Genomic DNA, 20485 nt, shown 5'->3' on the forward strand with positions numbered 1-20485 from the left:
TAATGTACTATCAAATGAGGTCCCTGTGAAACGCAGGCAGTACTGGCTTGTAAAGTTTAACATTTGTGTTTTTGTATCTCTCTCCTATAAAATGTGCTGTCGGCTCAGGTGGTCTTCATTAGGCTCAGAACTGTGCAACCGTTAAGCAGAAACACATAAGAACAACAACATACAACCCAGAAACTCAAACCATGGCCATGTAAAGAGTGCAGGTAAATACAATGCAAAGTTATTAGTGACTCTTGGTGGAAAAGTCTAGTTGGTTTCTCCTGGAGCATTCCAGTCAGACAGGGTAACAGCGAGACGGGCTGTCAGACAGAGTAACTGGGCATCAGACAGGGTAACAAGGAGACGGGCTGTCAGACACGGTAACTGGGAGACGGGCAGTCAGACAGGGTAACTGGGAGACGGTCTGTCAGACAGGGTAACTGGGAGACGGGCTACCAGACACGGTAACTGGGAGACGGTCTGTCAGACAGGGTAACTGGGAGACGGGCTACCAGACATGGTAACTGGGAGACGGGCTGTCAGACAGGGTAACAGCGAGACGGGCTGTCAGACAGAGTAACTGGGAGACGGGCTGTCAGACACGGTAACTGGGAGACGGGCTGTCAGACAGGGTAACTGGGAGACGGGCTGTCAGACACGGTAACTGGGAGACGGGCTGTCAGACACGGTAACTGGGAGACGGGCTACCAGACACGGTAACTGGGAGACGGTCTGTCAGACACGGTAACTGGGAGATGGTCTGTCAGACACGGTAACTGGGAGACGGGCTGTCAGACACGGTAACTGGGAGACGGGCAGTCAGACACGGTAACTGGGAGACGGGCTGTCAGACACGGTAACTGGGAGACGGGCTGTCAGACAGGGTAACTGGGAGACGGTCTGTCAGACACGGTAACTGGGAGACGGGCTACCAGACAGGGTAACTGGGAGACGGTCTGTCAGACACGGTAACTGGGAGACGGTCTGTCAGACACGGTAACTGGGAGACGGGCAGTCAGACAGGGTAACTGGGAGACGGGCTGTCAGACAGGGTAACTGGGAGACGGGCTGTCAGACAGGGTAACTGGGAGACGGGCTACCAGACAGGGTAACTGGGAGACGGGCAGTCAGACACGGTAACTGGGAGACGGTCTGTCAGACAGGGTAACTGGGAGACGGGCTACCAGACATGGTAACTGGGAGACGGGCAGTCAGACAGGGTAACTGGGAGACGGTCTGTCAGACAGGGTAACTGGGAGACGGGCTACCAGACACGGTAACTGGGAGACGGTCTGTCAGACAGGGTAACTGGGAGACGGGCTACCAGACATGGTAACTGGGAGACGGGCTGTCAGACACGGTAACTGGGAGACGGGCAGTCAGACAGGGTAACTGGGAGACGGGCTGTCAGACAGGGTAACTGGGAGACGGGCAGTCAGACAGGGTAACTGGGAGACGGGCTGTCAGACAGGGTAACTGGGAGACGGGCTACCAGACATGGTAACTGGGCAGTGGTGATCAGAAAGAGTCTTGGATCAGTATTGGCATGTCAGTATCCTTTTCACATATCCCATTCATCACTCATTATGGTACCTAGTTATCCCTGGGAACGTAGGTGTGGCCTTGTGTTCAAATACAAAGCAGAGATTGGACCAACCCCCAAGGGTAGTAGCAGCCTATACTGTATGAACAAGAAGGCAGTTTATAGAATACAGTATGTCTGACACAACTAGTGAGGTGCACAGTTATACTTTCTTTCTATTCAGCCCAACAGAACCTAGAATATATAGACATGGAGCCAGTGTTTAATAAGATATCCACTATCTCACAGCAGAGAGGTTCTAACACCTCTCCAAGCTGCCCTTTAACCTCTCCCTCTCCTTTATTCTCCTCTTCCTCCTCCCCTCCCACATCTGCAACCCATTTCAGCCTGAGAGCACTAGTTGGCTGCCTCTTCCTTCTCACTTGTATTGTTTTAACAGCAGTCAAGTGTTTTCAATCTGGGAGGGCACAGGCTGGCACGCTGTGCTGCTGGGCGGCTTATGGCAGTGGACTGGTGTGTTGTGGAGTGTTGTGAGTTGCCCGCTGTGGGTTGGTTTAGCTCTGACTGAAGACAGGCGGACAAACAGACAGACAGGCAAACAGGTCCTACAGCAGGAGTGCTGGCCAGTGTGACTGGTCCTGACCAGATGGACACTTAGAAAGTTTTGACAGGGTTCCAGTCTGTTCTTTGTTCTCTCTTTCTGCAGTGCAGTGTCCGTCCTCTACAGGACATTAGGACATTAGGACATTAGCACTGCTGAGTGGCCAAACAAATCGACCGTGAGCACAGAGCGCTCAAGACCTTGCCACTCCCCATGGTGACTTTGGAGCAAACAATACACATCTATGCTAAAACATACAGAATACACAATAGATATTAAAGTAATACATAAACCATATACATACATACATACATTAGGCTTGTAATCCCTAAAGCCCTGTTTTGAAGCAGAGAGAACCACTCACCGTCCACTGCACTCTGACGGAGGAGGAGGAGAGGATGGTGGGGTTGTGAAGGTGGATGACCACCTCTCCTAACTCCCTCTGGATCTGACGGTGGTCCACTCCCTGACTGGTGGGGGGGATATCTACACACACACACACACACACACACACACACACACACACACACACACACACACACACACACACACACACACACACAATAAATACATGTACAGTATGAACAGTAGAGGGTCCAGACAGGACAAGGTCCAAACAGGACAAGGTCCAGACAGGGACAAGGTCCAGACAGGGACAAGGTCCAAACAGGACAAGGTCCAAACAGGACAAGGTCCAGACAGGACAAGGTCCAAACAGGACAAGGTCCAAACAGGACAAGGTCCAGGCAGGGACAAGGTCCAGACAGGACAAGGTCCAGGCAGGGACAAGGTCCAGACAGGACAAGGTCCAGACAGGACAAGGTCCAAACAGGACAAGGTCCAGGCAGGGACAAGGTCCAGACAGGACAAGGTCCAGACAGGACAAGGTCCAAACAGGACAAGGTCCAGGCAGGGACAATGTCCAGACAGGACAAGGTCCAAACAGGACAAGGTCCAGGCAGGGACAAGGTCCAGCCAGGACAAGGTCCAGGCAGGGACAATGTCCAAACAGGACAAGGTCCAGACAGGGACAAGGTCCAGACAGGGACCTAAAGTTTCCCATTTGAAGGCATTAAGAGAGAGCAGAGACCCACCTTGTGTTTTGACGGTGTCAGTTATGGGGCTGGGGTCACTCAGGCCGTAGGCATTAGCAGCTCGGACCAGGAACAGGTAGACAGCACTGGCCTTCAGGCCCTTCAACACATACGACTCAGTCTTCACATGTTCTGCCAGGGTCTGCCAGCTGCTGCCTGACGCATGACTAGGAGAGAAGGCAGAACAGGATGTTACACATCAGGTTTAAAGTTCATACACACCCTCAGAGCGTAGGCATTGTAGATTTGTGGTAGTAGATTAGTGGTCTGAGGGCACACATTTAATGTGTTGTGAAATCTGTTGTGAAATGTAATGTAATGTTTTTAATTGTATATAACTGGCTAGTCATGGCTCACATCAACACCATTATCCCAGAAACCCTAGACCCACTCCAATTTGCATACCGCCCCAACAGATCCACAGATGATGCAATCTCTATTGCACTACACACTGCCCTTTCCCACCTGGACAAGAGGAACACCTACGTGAGAATGCTATTCATTGACTACAGCTCAGCATTCAACACCATAGTGCCCTCAAAGCTCATCACTAAGCTAAGGATCCTGGGACTAAACACCTCCCTCTGCAACTGGATCCTGGACATCCTGACGGGCCGCCCCCAGGCTGATCCTCAACACGGGGGCCCCTCAGGGGTGCGTGCTCAGTCCCCTCCTGTACTCCCTGTTCACCCATGACTGCATGGCCAGGCACGACTCCAACACCATCATTAAGTTTGCCGACGACACAACAGTGGTAGGCCTGATCACCGACAGCGATGAGACAGCCTATAGGAGGAGGTCAGAGACCTGGCCGTGTGGTGCCAGGATAACAACCTCTCCCTCAACGTGACCAAGACAAAGGAGATGATTGTGGACTACAGGAAAAAAAAGAGGACTGAGCTCGCCCCCATTCTCATCGACAGGGCTGTAGTGGAACAGGTTGAGAGCTTCAAGTTCCTTGGTGTCCACATTACCAACGAACTATCATGGTCCAAACACACCAAGACAGTCGTGAAGAGGGCACGACAAACCCTATTCCCCTTCAGGAGACTGAAAAGATTTGGCATGGGTCCTCAGATCCTCAAAAAGTTATACAGCTGCACCATCGAGAGCATCCTGACTGGTTGTATCACCGCCTGGTATGGCAACTGCTCGGCCTCCGACCGCAAGGCAATACAGAGGGTAGTGCGTACGGCCCAGTACATCACTGGGGCCAAGCTTCCTGCCATCCAGGACCTCTATACCAGGCGGTGTCAGAGGAAGGCCCTCAAAATTGTCAAAGACTCCAGCCACCCTAGTCATAGACTGTTCTCTCTGCTACCACACGGCAAGCGGTACCAGAGCGCCAAGTCTAGGTCCAAAAGGCTTCTCAACAGCTTCTAAGCCATAAGACTCCTGAACAGCTAATCATGGCTACCCGGACTACTTGCACTGCCCCCCCACACCCACCCCATATTTTTACGCTGCTGCTACTCTGTTAATTATTTATGCATTGTCACTTTAACTCTACCCACATGTACATATTACCTCAACTACCTCAACTAGCCGGTGCCCCCGCACATTGACTCTGCACCGGTACCCCCCTGTATATAGCCTCCCTACTGTTATTTTATTTTACTTCTGCTCTTTTTTTCTAAACACTTTTTTGTTGTTGTTTTATTTTACTTTTTTATTTAAAATAAATGCATTGTTGGTTAAGGGCTGTAAGTAAGCATTTCACGGTAATGTCTACACCTGTTGTATTCGGTGCATATGGCAAATCAAATTTGATTTGATTTGATTTAACTGCCTTAATTTTGCTGGACCCCAGGAGGAATAGCTGCTGCCTTGGCAGGAACTAATGGGGGTCCTTAATAAATGCAAATACACTGTGACATCACTTTATTTACTTTGGTCACAAGCGACCTCCTATTACCTGAAGGCCTCTATGATGTAGGAGGTGGGTGTGGCTCCTGTGACGTTGGGCTTCCAGGACAGGGTGACAGAGGTGCGAGTGACGTCAGTGACCTCAGGTTTGGAGGGGGCGCTGGGGATCAGGTTGGGGTCAGTGGGTCTGGCCGGCTGCACTGGAACACCAAACTCTGAACATGGGGAGGGAGAGGAGGGTATCATGAGACATGACTGTTTTCTAAAAATCTAAATTAATACTTTATCAGTAATGCCAGACTATGGACATGTCTCTCACATGAATGCATACCAAGCACATTCAGACACACACAGACTCACGCACACCTTCACACGTACACTCCCTGTGGTGGTGCCAAGATTGTGAAATTCCAACAAAAGAAAACAATTACACACTGAATGTATTTAATTCAATCTCGATATGGAGTGTAGCCACAGTGACAGCGACAGCAGGCAGCTGTTGGCTTACCTTGAACCTCCAGGTAGGCCTTCCACGAGGCCTCGCCACTGGGAGTGGAGGCGATGCATGTGTACATGCCTGTGTCACCCAGCTGAAAGACAGAAGAAAATAGAACAGGAAATAGAGGGGAGAGAGGGACTAGGTTTGTGATCGCTCTGGGTTAAAATGCAAATGACAAAGTACTGTCTGGTCATGGTCTGCCATCAGTGGAATTTGACTAAAATAGTGCTGCTTCTCTATTTCTCTCTCTCTCCGCTCCTCTCTGCTCATTGACATGCTGGTGTGGTCCCTAGCAGCCAGCCGTCAGTGCCTGGTAATCTCACTATCATCTCTCCCTCTAGAAAGTGGAAAAGCAGCTGGGAAGGCCAAGTGGCAGGATTGTACCAGTCAAATTGGAAAGATTTTCACAGGAGCACAGACTAATTGCAGACCTCCTCTCCTCTCCTCTCCTCTCCTCTCCTCTCCTCTCCTCTCCTCTCCTCTCCTCTCCTCTCCTCTCTCCTCTCCTCTCCTCTCCTCTCCTCTCCTCTCCTCTCCTCTCCTCTCCTCTCCTCTCCTCTCCTCTCCTCTCCTCATCCCTCCTCTCACCCTCCCCCCAGGGAAAGGACTGCTTTACAGAACAGATGCGGTGACACTCTCTAGAGAGGGAGTGTGTGTCTCAGTGTGTGAGAGAGGGAGTGTGTGTCTCAGTGTGTGAGAGAGGGCGTGTCCCTGTAGATCAGCCTCCAGGTAGGGTCCATCTAAGTTCAACCTGACAGGTAAGACAAACCATCCAACTCTTAAAAATACACTAAAACCTCATCACAAAACTAATAGCATTACTAAAGTTTAAAAAACACACACGTCAAAGACACGGTGTGTTACCGCCAAACATAAATGACATGTAAATTACTTTAGGTAAGGTTTCGGTTGAAAACACATCACACTGTTCTCACAGTGTTGCCCATTCACCACAGCCCTGTCACCACACACAACACGCCTGCAGTCATCACAACACAAACTCACGCGCACACACACACACACACCGCAACAGTCTGACGAGAACTCTGACCCCTTGACGCCTCCATCTGGAGAATGCGTCGGCACCCCGCTCGTGTCTCCCTGAGAGTGTGTTCTGCATCACACAGCTCCCCGTTACACTCTGAGGATTGAGTGACAGGACAAGAGTGTGTGTGACTTCACAGACTCCACTTCAAACCCCTGACAGCTGATCGAGCAGCGGGAGTTATTCTGCCAGCCAGCCAGCCAGTCACTCTGCCGTATAGACAGGATACAGGACAGCTGTGAAGTTGATTCTGGGGGAATGCAATATTAATGTCTCGGCTAATGGAAGAGGTTGATTGGAAATGTAAACATGTAACGGAGGTCAATTTGGAAGTCTTCAGACAGTCATACTGTTCTACAAAGAGAAAGATAATTCCATTCAGTTATGTTCTTATTTCCATATATTAGCATAATGGGGCATATGGTTTGAAAGCCAACTGCCTCAGTAAGATATTCAATTTGTGCTGGTGCACTACAGTAGCCCTATATGTTGCTCAGTAGATCATACAGTTCTATAGTATAAAGGCTTTCATACACAGTCTGCCTGCAGTTTGATGTATTTTCTCAATACTAATACTCCGAACCAGAGAGATAAATCAATAAATTGTTTTATGTTTATGTGCTTTGAAAAGCTTGGAGAGAAAAGCTTCCATGTGTTTATACAGTGCATACAGTGAAGATGAGAGTTGCTTTGTGTGTGTGTGTGTGTGTGTGCATGTATATGTTTGAGTGTGTGTAAATGTGTGTGTGTGTGTCAGTGTGTGTGTGTGTTACCTTGGCGTAGCGGATCTGCAGTGCGCCCGTGTCCAGCTGTTTGACCCGAGAGTCGTGAGTGGACACCAACACTCCGTCCTTCCTCCACAGGATGGTGGGGGTGGGGTTGCCCGTTGCTAGGCAACTCAGGACCACCGTCCCGTCCACAGACACTGTCTGATTGGTCGGACCCTGGCGGACAACTGGAGGTGGGCGATCCGACACAACTAGAGAGAGAAAGAGAGAGGGAGAGAGAGACTTATACAATGCAGCAGTGCCCACCTTCGCCCGGACCCTAACGGACATCGCCCTCAACCACAGCCCCAACACCTCATACAGGAGCAACAGATCAACAGACACCCCGCCCAGACCAGCGAGACACTCTCTCAGACCCCTATCAGATCACAGCAAAATCACAGTCTACTTGAACAGAGCAGTACTAAATCATGAGGCCTCAAAGCCAAAAGAACTGAATAATATTAAGATATGCTATAGATGGAAGGAAAGTTCTGTGGAAACCTACCAAAAAACAATTAGGCAACAACAAATTCAATCTCTTTTAGACAACTTCCTGGACAAAACGTTTCACTGTAATAGTGAAGGTGTAAACTTGGCAGTAGAAAACCTAAACAGTATATTTGACCTCTCAGCTTCTCCATCAAATCTAAAAATGTCAAACAGAAAACCGAAGAAAATTAACAACAATGACAAATGGTTTGATGAAGAATGCAAAAACACAAGAAAGAAATTGAGAAACCTATCCAACCAAAAACATAGAGACCCAGAAAACCTGAGCCTACACCTTCACTGTGGTGAATCACTAAAACAATACAGAAATACACTACGGAAAAAGAAGGAACAGCACGTCAGAAATCAGCTCAATGTAATTGAAGAATCCATAGACTCTAACCACTTCTGAGAAAATTGGAAAACACTAAAACAACAACACAAAGAGTTATCTATCCAAAACGGAGATGTATGGATAAACCACTTCTCCAATCTTTTTGGCCCTATAACAAAGAACAAAGAGCAACAACATATACATGATCAAATGCAAATCTTAGAATCAACTATTAAAGAACCCACTGGATTATCCAATTACATTGAATGAACTACAGGACAAAATACAAACACTCCAACCCAAAAAGGCCTGTTGTGTTGATGGTATCCTCAATGAAATGATAAAATATACAGACCACAAATTCCAATTGGCTATACTTAAACTCATTAAAATTATCCTTAGCTCTGGCATCTTCCCCAATATTTGGAACCAAGGACTGATCACCCCAATCCACAAAAGTGGAGACAAATTTCACACCAATAACTACCGTGGGATATATATGCGTCAACAGCAACCTTGGGAAAATCCTCTGCATTATCATTAACAGCAGACTCGTACATTTCCTCAGTGAAAACAATGTACTGAGCAAATGTCAAATTGGCTTTCTACCAAATTACCGTACGACAGACCACGTATTCACCCTGCACACCCTAATTGACAAACAAACAAACCAAAACAAAGGCAACGTCTTCTCATGCTTTGTTGATTTTAAAAAAGCTTTTGACTCAATTTGGCATGAGGGTCTGCTATACAAATTGATGGAAAGTGCTGTTGGGGGAAAAACATACAACATTATAAAATCCATGTACACAGACAACAAGTGTGCGGAAAAATTGGCAAAAAACACACATATTTCTTTCCACAGGGCTGTGGGGAGACACAGGGATGCAGCTTAAGCCCCACCCTCTTCAACATATATATATCAACGAATTGGTGATGGCACTAGAACAGTCTGCAGCACCCGGCCTCACCCTACTAGAATCTGAAGTCAAATGTCTTCTGTTTGCTGATGATCTGGTGCTTCTTTCCCCAACCAAGGAGGACCTACAGCAGCACCTAGATCTTCTGCACAGATTCAGACCTGGGCCCTGACAATAACTCTCAGTAAGACAAAAATAATGGTGCTCCAAAAAATGTCCAGTTGCCAGGACCACAAATACAAATTCCATCTAGACACTGTTGCCCTAGAGCACACAAAAAACTATACATACCTCGGCCTAAACATCAGCGCCACAGGTAACTTCCACAAAGCTGTGAACGATCTGAGAGATAAGGTAAGAAGGGCCTTCTATGCCATCAAAAGGAACATAAAATGTGACATACCAATTAGGATCTGGCTAAAAATACTTGAATCAGATATAGAACCCATTGCCCTTTATGGTTGTGAGGTCTGGGGTCCGCTCACCAACCAATAATTCACAAAATGGGACAAACACCAAATTCAGACTCTGCATGCAGAATTCTGCAAAATTATCCTTTGTGTACAACGTAAAACACCAAATAATGCATGTAGAGCAGAATTAGGCTGATACCCGCTAATTATCAAAATCCAGAAAAGAGCCGTTAAAGGAAGCGATCCCCAAACCTTCCATAACAAAGCCATCACCTACAGAGAGATTAACCTGGAGAAGAGTCCCCCAAGGCAAGCTGGTCATGGGGCTCTGTTCACAAACACAAAAAGACCCCACAGAACTCCAGGACAGCAACACAATTAGACCCAACCAAATCATGAGAAAACTAAAAGATAATTACTTGACACATTGGAAAGAATTAAGCAAAAAACCGAGCAAACTAGAGTGCTATTTGGCCCTAAACAGAGAGTACACAGTGGCAGAATACCTAACCAATGTGACTGACCCAAAATTAAGGAAAGCTTTGACTATGTTTTGACTTAGTGAGCATAGCCTTGCTACTGAGAAAGGCCGCCGTAGGCAGACCTGGCTCTCAAGAGAAGACAGGCTAAGTGCACAAAAATGAGGTGGAAACTGAGCTACACTTCCTAACCTCCTGCCAAATGTATGACCATATTAGAGACACATATTTCCCTCAGATTACACAGACCCACAAAGAATTAGAAAACAAATCCAATTTGGATAAACTCCCATATCTATTGGGTGAAATACCACAGTGTGTCATCACAGCAGCAAGATTTGTGACCTGTTGCCACAAGAAAAGGGCAACCAGTGAAGAACAAACACCATTGTAAATACAACCTATATTTATGTTTATTTATTTTCCCTTTTGTACTTTAACTATTTGAACATCATTACCACACTGTATATATACACAATATGACATTTGAAATGTCTTTATTCTTTTGGAACTGCTGAGTGTAATGTTTACTGTAAATTTTGTATTGTCTATTTCACTTGCGTTGGCAATGTTAACATATGTTTCCCATGCCAATAAAGCCCCTTGAATTGAATTGAAATTGAATTGAATTGATAGAGAGAGAGAGAGAGAGAGAGAGAGAGAGAGAGAGAGAGAGAGAGAGAGAGAGAGAGAGAGAGAGAGAGAGAGAGAGAGAGAGAGAGAGAGAGAGAGAGAGAGAGAGAGAGAGAGAGACAGAGAGAGAGAGAGAGAGAGAGAGAGATAAAGAGAGAGAGAGATATAAAGAGAGAGAGAGAGGGAGCGAGAGAGAGAGAGAGAGAGAGAGAGAGAGAGAGGGAGCGAGAGAGAGGGAGCGAGAGAGAGAGAGAGAGAGAGAGAGACAGAGAGAGAGAGAGAGAGACAGAGAGACGAGAGAGAGAGAGAGAGAGAGAGAGAGAGAGAGACAGAGAGAGAGAGAGAGAGAGAGAGAGAGAGATACAGAGAGAGAGAGAGAGAGAGAGAGAGAGAGAGAGAGAGAGAGAGAGAGAGAGAGAGAGAGAGAGAGAGAGAGAGAGAGAGAGAGGTAGAGACCATGTGGATAAGAGGGAGATAATATATATAAGTTGAGTATATAATAAAATGCAAATTAATTACTTAAAAATCATACAATGTGATTTTCTGGATGTTTTAGATTCCGTCTCTCACAGTTGAAGTGTACCTATGATAAAATTTACAGACCTCTACATGCTTTGTAAGTAGGAAAACCTGCTAAATCGGCAGTGTATCAAATACTTGTTCTCCCCACTGTATATATAGAGGACATAGTCTTTATATACATAGAGATATATATAGAGGACATAGCCTTTATATATAGAGAGATAGATATACAGTTGAAGTTGGAAGTTTACACACACCTTAGCCAAATACATTTAAACTCAGTTCTTCACAATTCCTGACATTTAAGCCTAGTAAAAATTCCCTGTCTTAGGTCAGATAGGATCACCACTTTATTTTAAAAATGTGAAATGTCAGAATAATAGTAGAGAGTATGATTTATATCAGCTTTAATTTCTTTCATCACATTCCCAGTGGGTCAGAAGTTTACATACACTCAATTAGTATTTGGTTAGCATTGCCTTTAAATTGTTTAACTTGGGTCAAACGTTTCGTGTAGCCTTCCACAAGCTTCCCACAATAAGTTGGGTGAATTTTGGCCCATTCCTCCTGACAGAGCTGGTGTAACTGAGTCAGGTTTGTAGGCCTCCTTGCTCGCACACGCTTTTTCAGTTCTGCCCACACATTTTCTATAGGATTGAGGTCAGGGCTTTGTGATGGCCACTCCAATACCTTGACTTTGTTGACCTTAAGCCATTTTGCCACATCTTTGGAAGTATGCTTGGGGTCATTGTCCATTTGGAAAACCCATTTGCGACCAAGCTTTAACTTCCTGACTGATGTCTTGAGATGTTGCTTCAATATATCCACATAATTTTCCTTCCTCATGATGCCATCTATTTTGTGAAGTGCACCAGTCCCTCCTGCAGCAAAGCACCCCCACAGCATGATGCTGACACCCCGTGCTTCATGGTTGGTATGGTGTTCTTCTGCTTGCTAGCCAACCCCTTTTTTCCTCCAAACATAACGATGGTCATTATTGCCAAACAGTTATATTTTTGTTTCATCAGACCAGAGGACATTTCTCCAAAAAGTACGATCTTTGTCCCCATGTGCAGTTGCAAACCGTAGTCTGGCTTTTTTATGGCGGTTTTGGAGCAGTGGCTTCTTCCTTGCTGAGCGGCCTTTCAGGTTATGTCGATATAGGACTCGTTTTACTGTGGATCTACAGTGGGGAGAACAAGTATTTGATACACTGCTGATTTTGCAGGTTTTCCTACTTACAAAGCATGTAGAGGTCTGTAATTTTTATCATAGGTACACTTCAACTGTGACAGACGGAATCTAAAACAAAAATCCAGAAAATCGCATTGTATGATTTTTAAGTAATTAATTTGCATTTTATTGCATGACATAAGTATTTGATCACCTACCAACCAGTAAGAATTCCGGCTCTCACAGACCAATTAGTTTTTCTTTAAGAAGCCCTCCTGTTCTCCACTCATTACTTGTATTAACTGCACCTGTTTGAACTCGTTACCTGTATAAAAGACACCTGTCCACACACTCAATCAAACAGACTCCAACCTCTCCACAATGGCCAAGACCAGAGAGCTGTGTAAGGACATCAGGGATATAATTGTAGACCTGCACAAGGCTGGGATGGGCTACAGGACAATAGGCAAGCAGCTTGGTGAGAAGGCAACAACTGTTGGCGCAATTATTAGAAAATGGAAGAAGTTCAAGATGACGGTCAATCATCCTCGGTCTGGGGCTCCATGCAAGATCTCACCTCGTGGGGCATCAATGATTATGAGGAAGGTGAGGGATCAGCCCAGAACTACACGGCAGGACCTGGACAATGACCTGAAGAGAGCTGGGACCACAGTCTCAAAGAAAACCATTAGGAACACACTACGCCGTCATGGATTAAAATCCTGCAGCGCACGCAAGGTCCCCCTGCTCAAGCCAGCGCATGTCCAGGCCCATCTGAAGTTTCCCAATGACCATCTGGATGATCCAGAGGAGGAATGGGAGAAGGTCATGTGGTCTGATGAGACAAAAATAGAGCTTTTTGGTCTAACCTCCACTCGCCGGGTTTGGAGGAAGAAGAAGGATGAGTACAACCCCAAGAACACCATCCTAACCCTGAAGCATGGAGGTGGAAACATCATTCTTAGGGGATGCTTTTCTGCAAAGGGGACAGGACGACTGCACCGTATTGAGGGGAGGATGGATGGGACCATGTATCGCGAGATCTTGGCCAACAACCTCCTTCCCTCAGTAAGAGCATTGAAGATGGGTCGTGGCTGGGTCTTCCAGCATGACAACGACCCGAAACACACAGCCAGGGCAACTAAGGAGTGGCTCCGTAAGATGCATCTCAAGGTCCTGGAGTGGCCTAGCCAGTCTCCAGACCTGAACCCAATAGAAAATCTTTGGCGGGAGCTGAAAGTCCGTATTGCCAAGCAACAGCCCCGAAACCTGAAGGATTTGGAGATGGTCTGTATGGAGGAGTGGGCCAAAATCCCTGTTGCAGTGTGTGCAAACCTGGTCAAGACCTTCAGGAAACGTATGATCTCTGTAATTGCAAACAAAGGTTTCTGTACCAAATATTAAGTTATGCTTTTCTGATGTATCAAATACTTATGTCATGCAATAAAATGCAAATTAATTACTTAAAAATCATACAATGTGATTTTCTGGATTTTTGTTTTAGATTCCATCTCTCACAGTTGAAGTGTACCTATGATAAAAATTACAGACCTCTACATGCTTTGTAAGTACGAAAACCTGCAAAATCGGCAGTGTATCAAATACTTGTTCTCCCCACTGTATATGTATATATAGTATACGATGAGCGAAAGAGCATAAAAAAAGAGCTATATTGAACTCCCAAACACAAGGTAGCTGTGTGGTATTTGAAGAGAGCGAAGGTAGCGAAGGTAGACAGACAGAGAGAATGAAATCCAATTTTCACAACTGGAAACAATTTCCCAATCATTCAGCAGCAGGAGTTGACCTTAGCCAAACAAATGTAGTGTAATTAAAATAAAACAGGCTAAGATACAAGTCCTTTTTCTGCAGCTCCAGACCCCTGGCTGCCAGTGGAAACATGAACACTCACAGCCAACCAACGTCCCCCCTCACCCATCACCCCTTCACCTCCTGAAACCCAACCCCCAATCTATAACCCTCACCCCACCCTCTCCCTCCTGAAACCACACCCCCTCCTGAAACCACACCCCCAGTCTATAAAACACAGAACATGGGAGAAAACGGTTGAAAATACCTAGCAGACAAAGTTATTACCATGAAGAATTTTCCCTCCCTCCTCCTCTGTCCCCTCTCCTCCTCATCCTCCTCCTCACCCCCCTCAATCTGGGCGTTCACAAGTCAACAAACACAGATTTAATTAAACGTGCTTCATCTACATAATGTAGATCACCACTGAGGCCGTTATCATTAATGCTGTTAATACTGCTATTGATAACCAATTTTGCCAGCGCAGCTGATTTAGTCAGAAGCATGAGTTTGTTTAGTTCAATGACAGAATAGCAAATCCATTATAGATAGGGGATACAAATTGAATTTGTCACGTGCGCCGAATACAACAGGTGTAGACCTTACAGTGAAACACTTACTTCCAAGCCCTTAACATACAATGCAGTTTTAAGAAAAATAAGCGTCAAGTAAAAAATAGATAAGTAAAAAATAAAAAATAAAAATAATTAAAGAGCAGCAGTAAAATAACAGTAGCGAAGCTATATACAGGGGGTACCGGTACAGAGTCAATGTGCGAGGGCACAGGTTAGTCGAGGTAATTGAGGTAATATGTACATGTACAGTGCCTTGCAGAAGCATTCATCCCCCTTGGCGGTTTTCCTATTTTGTTGCATTACAACCTGTCATTTAAATTGATTTTTATTTGGATTTCATGTAATGGACATACACAAAATAGTCCAAATTGATGAAGTGAAATGAAAAAAAATTACTTGTTTCAAAGAATTCTGAAAAATGAATAATGGAAAAGTGGTGCGTGCATATGTATTACCCCCTTTGCTATGAAGCCCCTAAATAAGATCTGGTGCAACCAATTACCTTCAGAAGTCACATAATTAGTTAAATAAAGTCCACCTGTGTGCAATCTAAGTGTCACATGATCTCAGAATATATACACCTGTTCTGAAAGGCCCCAGAGTCTGCAACACCACTAAGCAAGGGGCACCACCAAGCAAGCGGCACCATGAAGACCAAGGAGCTCTCCAAACAGGTCAGGGACAAAGTTGTGGAGAAGTACAGATCAGGGTTGGTTATAAAAAAAATCCCACAGAGCACCAAAATGTTTGCACACATGCTGTAAGTCGCTTTGGATCCTCTTGGCATATTATTATATTTTACCTTAAATCCATTATAAAAAAATGGAAACAATATGGCACCACAACAAACCTGCCAAGAGAGGGCCGCCCACCAAAACTCACGGACCAGGCAAGGAGGGCATTAATCAGAGAGGCAACAAAGAGACCAAAGATAACCCTGAAGGAGCTGCGAAGCTCCACAGCGGAGATTGGAGTATCTGTCCATAGGACCACTTTAAGCCATACACTCCACAGAGCTGGGCTTTACGGAAGAGTGGCCAGAAAAAAGCCATTGCTTAAAGAAAAAAATAAGCAAACATGTTTGGTGTTCGCCAAAAGGCATGTGGGAGACTCCCCAAACATATGGAAGAAGGTACTCTGGTCAGATGAGACAAAAATTGAGCTTTTTGGCCATCAAGGAAAACGCTATGTATGGTGCAAACCCAACACCTCTCATCACCCCGAGAACACCATCCCCACAGTGAAGCATGGTGGTGGCAGCATCATGCTGTGGGTATGTTTTTCATCAGCAGGGACTGGGAAACTGGTCAGAATTGAAGGAATGATGGACAGTGCTAAATAAAGAGAAATTCTTGAGGGAAACCTGTTTCAGTCTTCCAGAGATTTGAGACTGGGACCGAGGTTCACCGTCTAGCAGAACAATGACACTAAGCATACTGCTAAAGCAACACTCGAGTGGTTTAAGGGGAAACATTTAAATGTCTTGGAATGGCCTAGTCAAAGCCTAAACCTCAATCCAATTGAGAATCTGTGGTATGACTTAAAGATTGCTGTACACCAGCGGAACCAATCCAACTTGAAGGAGCTGAAGCAGTTCTGCCTTGAAGAATGGGCAAAAATCCCAGTGGCTAGATGTGCCAAGCTTATAGAGACATACCCCAAAAGACTTGCAGCTGTAATTGCTGCAAAAGGTGGCTCTACAAATTATTGACTTTGGGGGGAGTGAATAGTTATGCACGCTCCAGTTTTCTGTTTTTTTGTCTTATTTCTTGTTTGTTTCACAATAAAAAATATTTTGCATCTTCAAAGTTGTAGGCACGTTGTGTAAATCAAATAATACAAACCCCCCAAAAATCTGTTTTAATTCCAGGTTGTAAGGCAACAAAATAGGAAAAATGCCAAGGGGGGTGAATACTTTCGTAAGCCACTGTAGGTAGAGTTAAAGTGACTGTGCATAGATAATAAACAGAGTAGTAGCAGCGTTGTCACGATCGTCATACACAGAGGACCAAGGCGCAGCGTGGAATGCGAACATACTTTTAATTTGAATTATCACACGAACAAAACAACAAACGATACGAAACGTGAAGTCCTTGGTCACAATACAAACCATACGGAACAAGATCCCACAAAACACTGTGGAAAACAGGCTGCCTAAGTATGGTTTCCAATCAGAGACAACAAGCAACAGCTGATTCACGTTGCCTCTGATTGAGAACCACACCGGCCAACATAGAAACAAAATAACTAGATCATCACCCTAGCACACAAAACACATAGACACAACACACCCTGGCTCAACATAACAGAGTCCCAGAGCCAGGGCGTGACAGTACCCCCCCACCCCCACCCCCCCCCCCCCAAAGGCGCGGACTGCGACCGCGCCAAACATAAACCGAACAGGGGAGGGCCGGGTGGGCATTCCTCCTCGGAGGCGGTTCCGGCTCCGGGCATGACCTCTAACCCCCCAAAGCGCCCCTGGACCGGTCTGGCCCTGCTGGCCGGAGCTGGACTGAACACTGGTGGAGCGGATTGCTCTAGCTCCGGAGTGGAGCAGCTGACCGGTGCCGGACCAGGCACCGGTGGAACAGGCACGGGCTGTGCCGGACTGACAACGCGCACCACAGGCTTGGTGCGGGGAGCAGGGACGGGCCGAACCGGGCTGACGGCGCACCACTGGCTTGGTGCGGGGAGCAGGAACAGGCCGGACCGGGCTGGCCGACGCGCACCATTGGCTTGGTGCGGGGAGCAGGGACGGGCCGAACCGGGCTGACGCAAGCGCACCACTGGCTTGGTGCGGGGAGCAGGAACAGGCCGGACCGGGCTGACGACGCGCACCATTGGCTTGGTGCGGGGAGCAGGGACGGGCCGAACTGGGCTGACGACGCGCACCATTGGCTTGGTGCGGGGAGCAGGACGGGCCGAACCGGGCTGACGGCGCACCACTGGCTTGGTGCGGGAGCAGGAACAGGCCGGACCGGGCTGGCGGCGCGCACCACTGGCTTGGTGCGAGGGGCAGAACAGGCCGGACCGGGGCTGGCGCGCGCACCACAGGCTTGGTGCGAGGGGCAGGAACATGCCGGACCGGGCTGGCGACGCGCACCACTGGCTTGGTGCGAGGGGCAGGAACAGGCCGGACCGGGCTGGCGACGCGCACCACAGGCTCGGTGCGAGGGACAGGAACAAGCCGGACCGTACTGGGGACACACACCACTGGCCCTACGAGGGGATCAGGAACGGGCCGGACCGGACTGGCAACACACCCCAGTACCTCTCGCCGTGCCTCTACATCCTCCTTCCCCCTGGTGACCAGTGACTCCCGTAACCTGGCTGCCTCCCGTTGCCCCGTCGTCCACGGCGTGAGCCCCCCCCTAAAAATTTTCTGGGCGTCTCTCCTCCCCGTGGGCCAGGCCTCCATGGCTCTCGCCAGACTCTTGCTCCTCTGCTCCCAAGTCCAGCCTCTCTCCTCCTCCCGCGGCTTGACCCAGTCGAGGTTGATGTCCTTTAGAGCCCTCTCTGGCGTTGGCTCCTGGACACGCTGCTTGGTCCAGTTATGGTGGGATCTTCTGTCAAGATCGTCATACACAGAGGACCAAGGCGCAGCGTGGAATGCAAACATACTTTTAATTTGAATGATCACACGAACAAAACAACAAACGATACGAAACGTGAAGTCCTTGGTCACAATACAAACCATACGGAACAAGATCCCACAAAACACTGTGGAAAACAGGCTGCCTAAGTATGGTTCCCAATCAGAGACCACAAGCAACAGCTGATTCACGTTGCCTCTGATTGAGAACCACACCGGCCAACATAGAAACAAAATAACTAGATCATCACCCTAGCACACAAAACACATAGACACAACACACCCTGGCTCAACATAACAGAGTCCCAGAGCCAGTGCGTGACAAGCGTAAAAGAGGGGGGGAATGCAAATAGTCCGGGCAGCCATTTGATTAACTGTTCAGGAGTCTTATGGCTTTGGGGTAGAAGCTGTTAAGAAGCCTTTTGGACCTAGACTTGTGTAGGACACACGTACGCCTGTATATTTACACACACACCAGTGTAGTATATTACATGGGAGACTGGCTCTTTGCTTTGGTGCTGGTGTAATTACTAAAACATTACCAGATCTGCCCGAAGAGAAGAGGAGGCCACCTCCCTTTAATAACTGTTATTATCTTCTACCATCTACCAGGCCCTGCCACACCACAGAGAGAGGGAGAGAGAGGGGGAGAGAGGGAGAGAGAGGGGGAGAGAGGGAGAGAGGGAGAGAGAGGGGAGAGAGAGGGGGAGAGAGAGAGATAGAGCGATAGAGAGAGATAGAGATAGAGAGATAGAGAGAGAGAGAGAGAGAGAGAGAGAGAGAGAGAGAGAGAGAGAGAGAGAGAGAGAGAGAGAGAGAGAGATAGAGACCATGTGGATAAGAGGGAGCAGGGCCAGCCACAAATGTTAAGGGAGGAGGTTCTAAATAAAGAGGTGCAATCTGGTAAGAGAGGTTTGAATCTAGGTGAGAGGTATCTGGTAAGAGAGGTTTGAATCTAGGTGAGAGGTATCTGGTTAGAGAGAGTTGAATCTAGGTGAGGGTTTCTGGTTAGAGAGAGTTGAATCTAGGTGAGGGTTTCTGGTTAGAGAGAGTTGAATCTAGGTGATGGGTAACTGGTTAGAGAGAGTTTAATCTAGGTGAGGGGTATCTGGTTAGAGAGGATTGAATCTAAGTGAGAGTTAGACAAAATAATAGTCACTATGGGAACGCTGGGACTATAGCCAAGGTCCCTACACTACCAGGCTGGTTGCATTGACTGAGAGTGATTAGAGGTCTGAACCAGGCCTCACCACGAAGACACCAGACTCCACCAGCAGGCTAGTCTGTTAATGAGAGGAGTCTCCCAGAGGAGGCACCAGCCAGCTTGAATGCTACACTGCTAGGAGCCAACAGCCCAGAGCCAAGAGGCAAGCCAGGCTCCTGGAGAAGACGAGGCACCACAGAGCCTCCACCTCTGACAGGAGCACAGTCTGGCCAAAACTCTACAGACCTCAATACGTACATTAGACACTTAAATATAGCACAAGTATATTATTATGTGTTTATTCAAATCCCTACATGTCTATGTGCCAAGGTGTGACAATACCACCAATATGTCTAATTCTGGGAGTCCCTGATTGGCAGAACTTCTCCCTCTGAAGCCTCACTGTTCCCTGTGATTGGCTCTCTGGGTCGTCACTCACCGTCAGTGACCTCCAGCAGGGCCTTGGTGATGACAGAGCCAGCGATGTTGAGGGCCTGGCAGCTGTAGTAGCCCATGTCTGAGCGCTCTGCATCTGTGATAGTCAGGTCCCCCGTCTGGGAGACGGAGACGCGGCTAGACGGCTGGGGGGGCTGGTAGGAGAAGAGCAGGTTCTAGAGGAGGGAGAGGACAGAAGACAGGACAGATAAAGACAGAGAAGAGATAAGACAGTACAGATATAGACAGAGAAGAGAGAAGACAGGACAGATATAGACAGAGAAGAGAGAAGACAGGACAGATATAGACAGAGAAGAGAGAAGACAGGACAGATATAGACAGAGAAGAGAGAAGACAGGACAGATATAGACAGAGAAGAGAGAAGACAGTACAGATATAGACAGAGAAGAGAGAAGACAGGACAGATATAGACAGAGAAGAGAGAAGACAGGACAGATATAGACAGAGAATAGAGAAGACAGGACAAATATAGACAGAGAA

The 20485-nt window shown here is 47.2% G+C and overlaps 1 protein-coding gene across 1 annotated transcript in view; it reads right to left on the reverse strand.

Moving 5' to 3' along the window:
- Positions 1-20485, reverse strand: part of LOC121567786 (roundabout homolog 1-like) — a 413148-nt gene that overhangs the window by 11134 nt on the left and 381529 nt on the right. The window contains exons 11-16 of the mRNA XM_041878064.2: positions 19989-20160; positions 7410-7615; positions 5601-5682; positions 5142-5307; positions 3227-3393; positions 2497-2618 (exon numbers count right to left, since the gene is read on the reverse strand). Of these exons, the coding sequence (XP_041733998.2) occupies positions 2497-2618; positions 3227-3393; positions 5142-5307; positions 5601-5682; positions 7410-7615; positions 19989-20160 (915 nt within the window). The remainder of the gene's footprint in view (positions 1-2496; positions 2619-3226; positions 3394-5141; positions 5308-5600; positions 5683-7409; positions 7616-19988; positions 20161-20485) is intronic.

The sequence above is a fragment of the Coregonus clupeaformis genome, chromosome 6 (genome assembly GCF_020615455.1).
Source record: "Coregonus clupeaformis isolate EN_2021a chromosome 6, ASM2061545v1, whole genome shotgun sequence".
In the NCBI taxonomy this organism is placed as follows: Eukaryota; Metazoa; Chordata; class Actinopteri; order Salmoniformes; family Salmonidae; genus Coregonus; species Coregonus clupeaformis.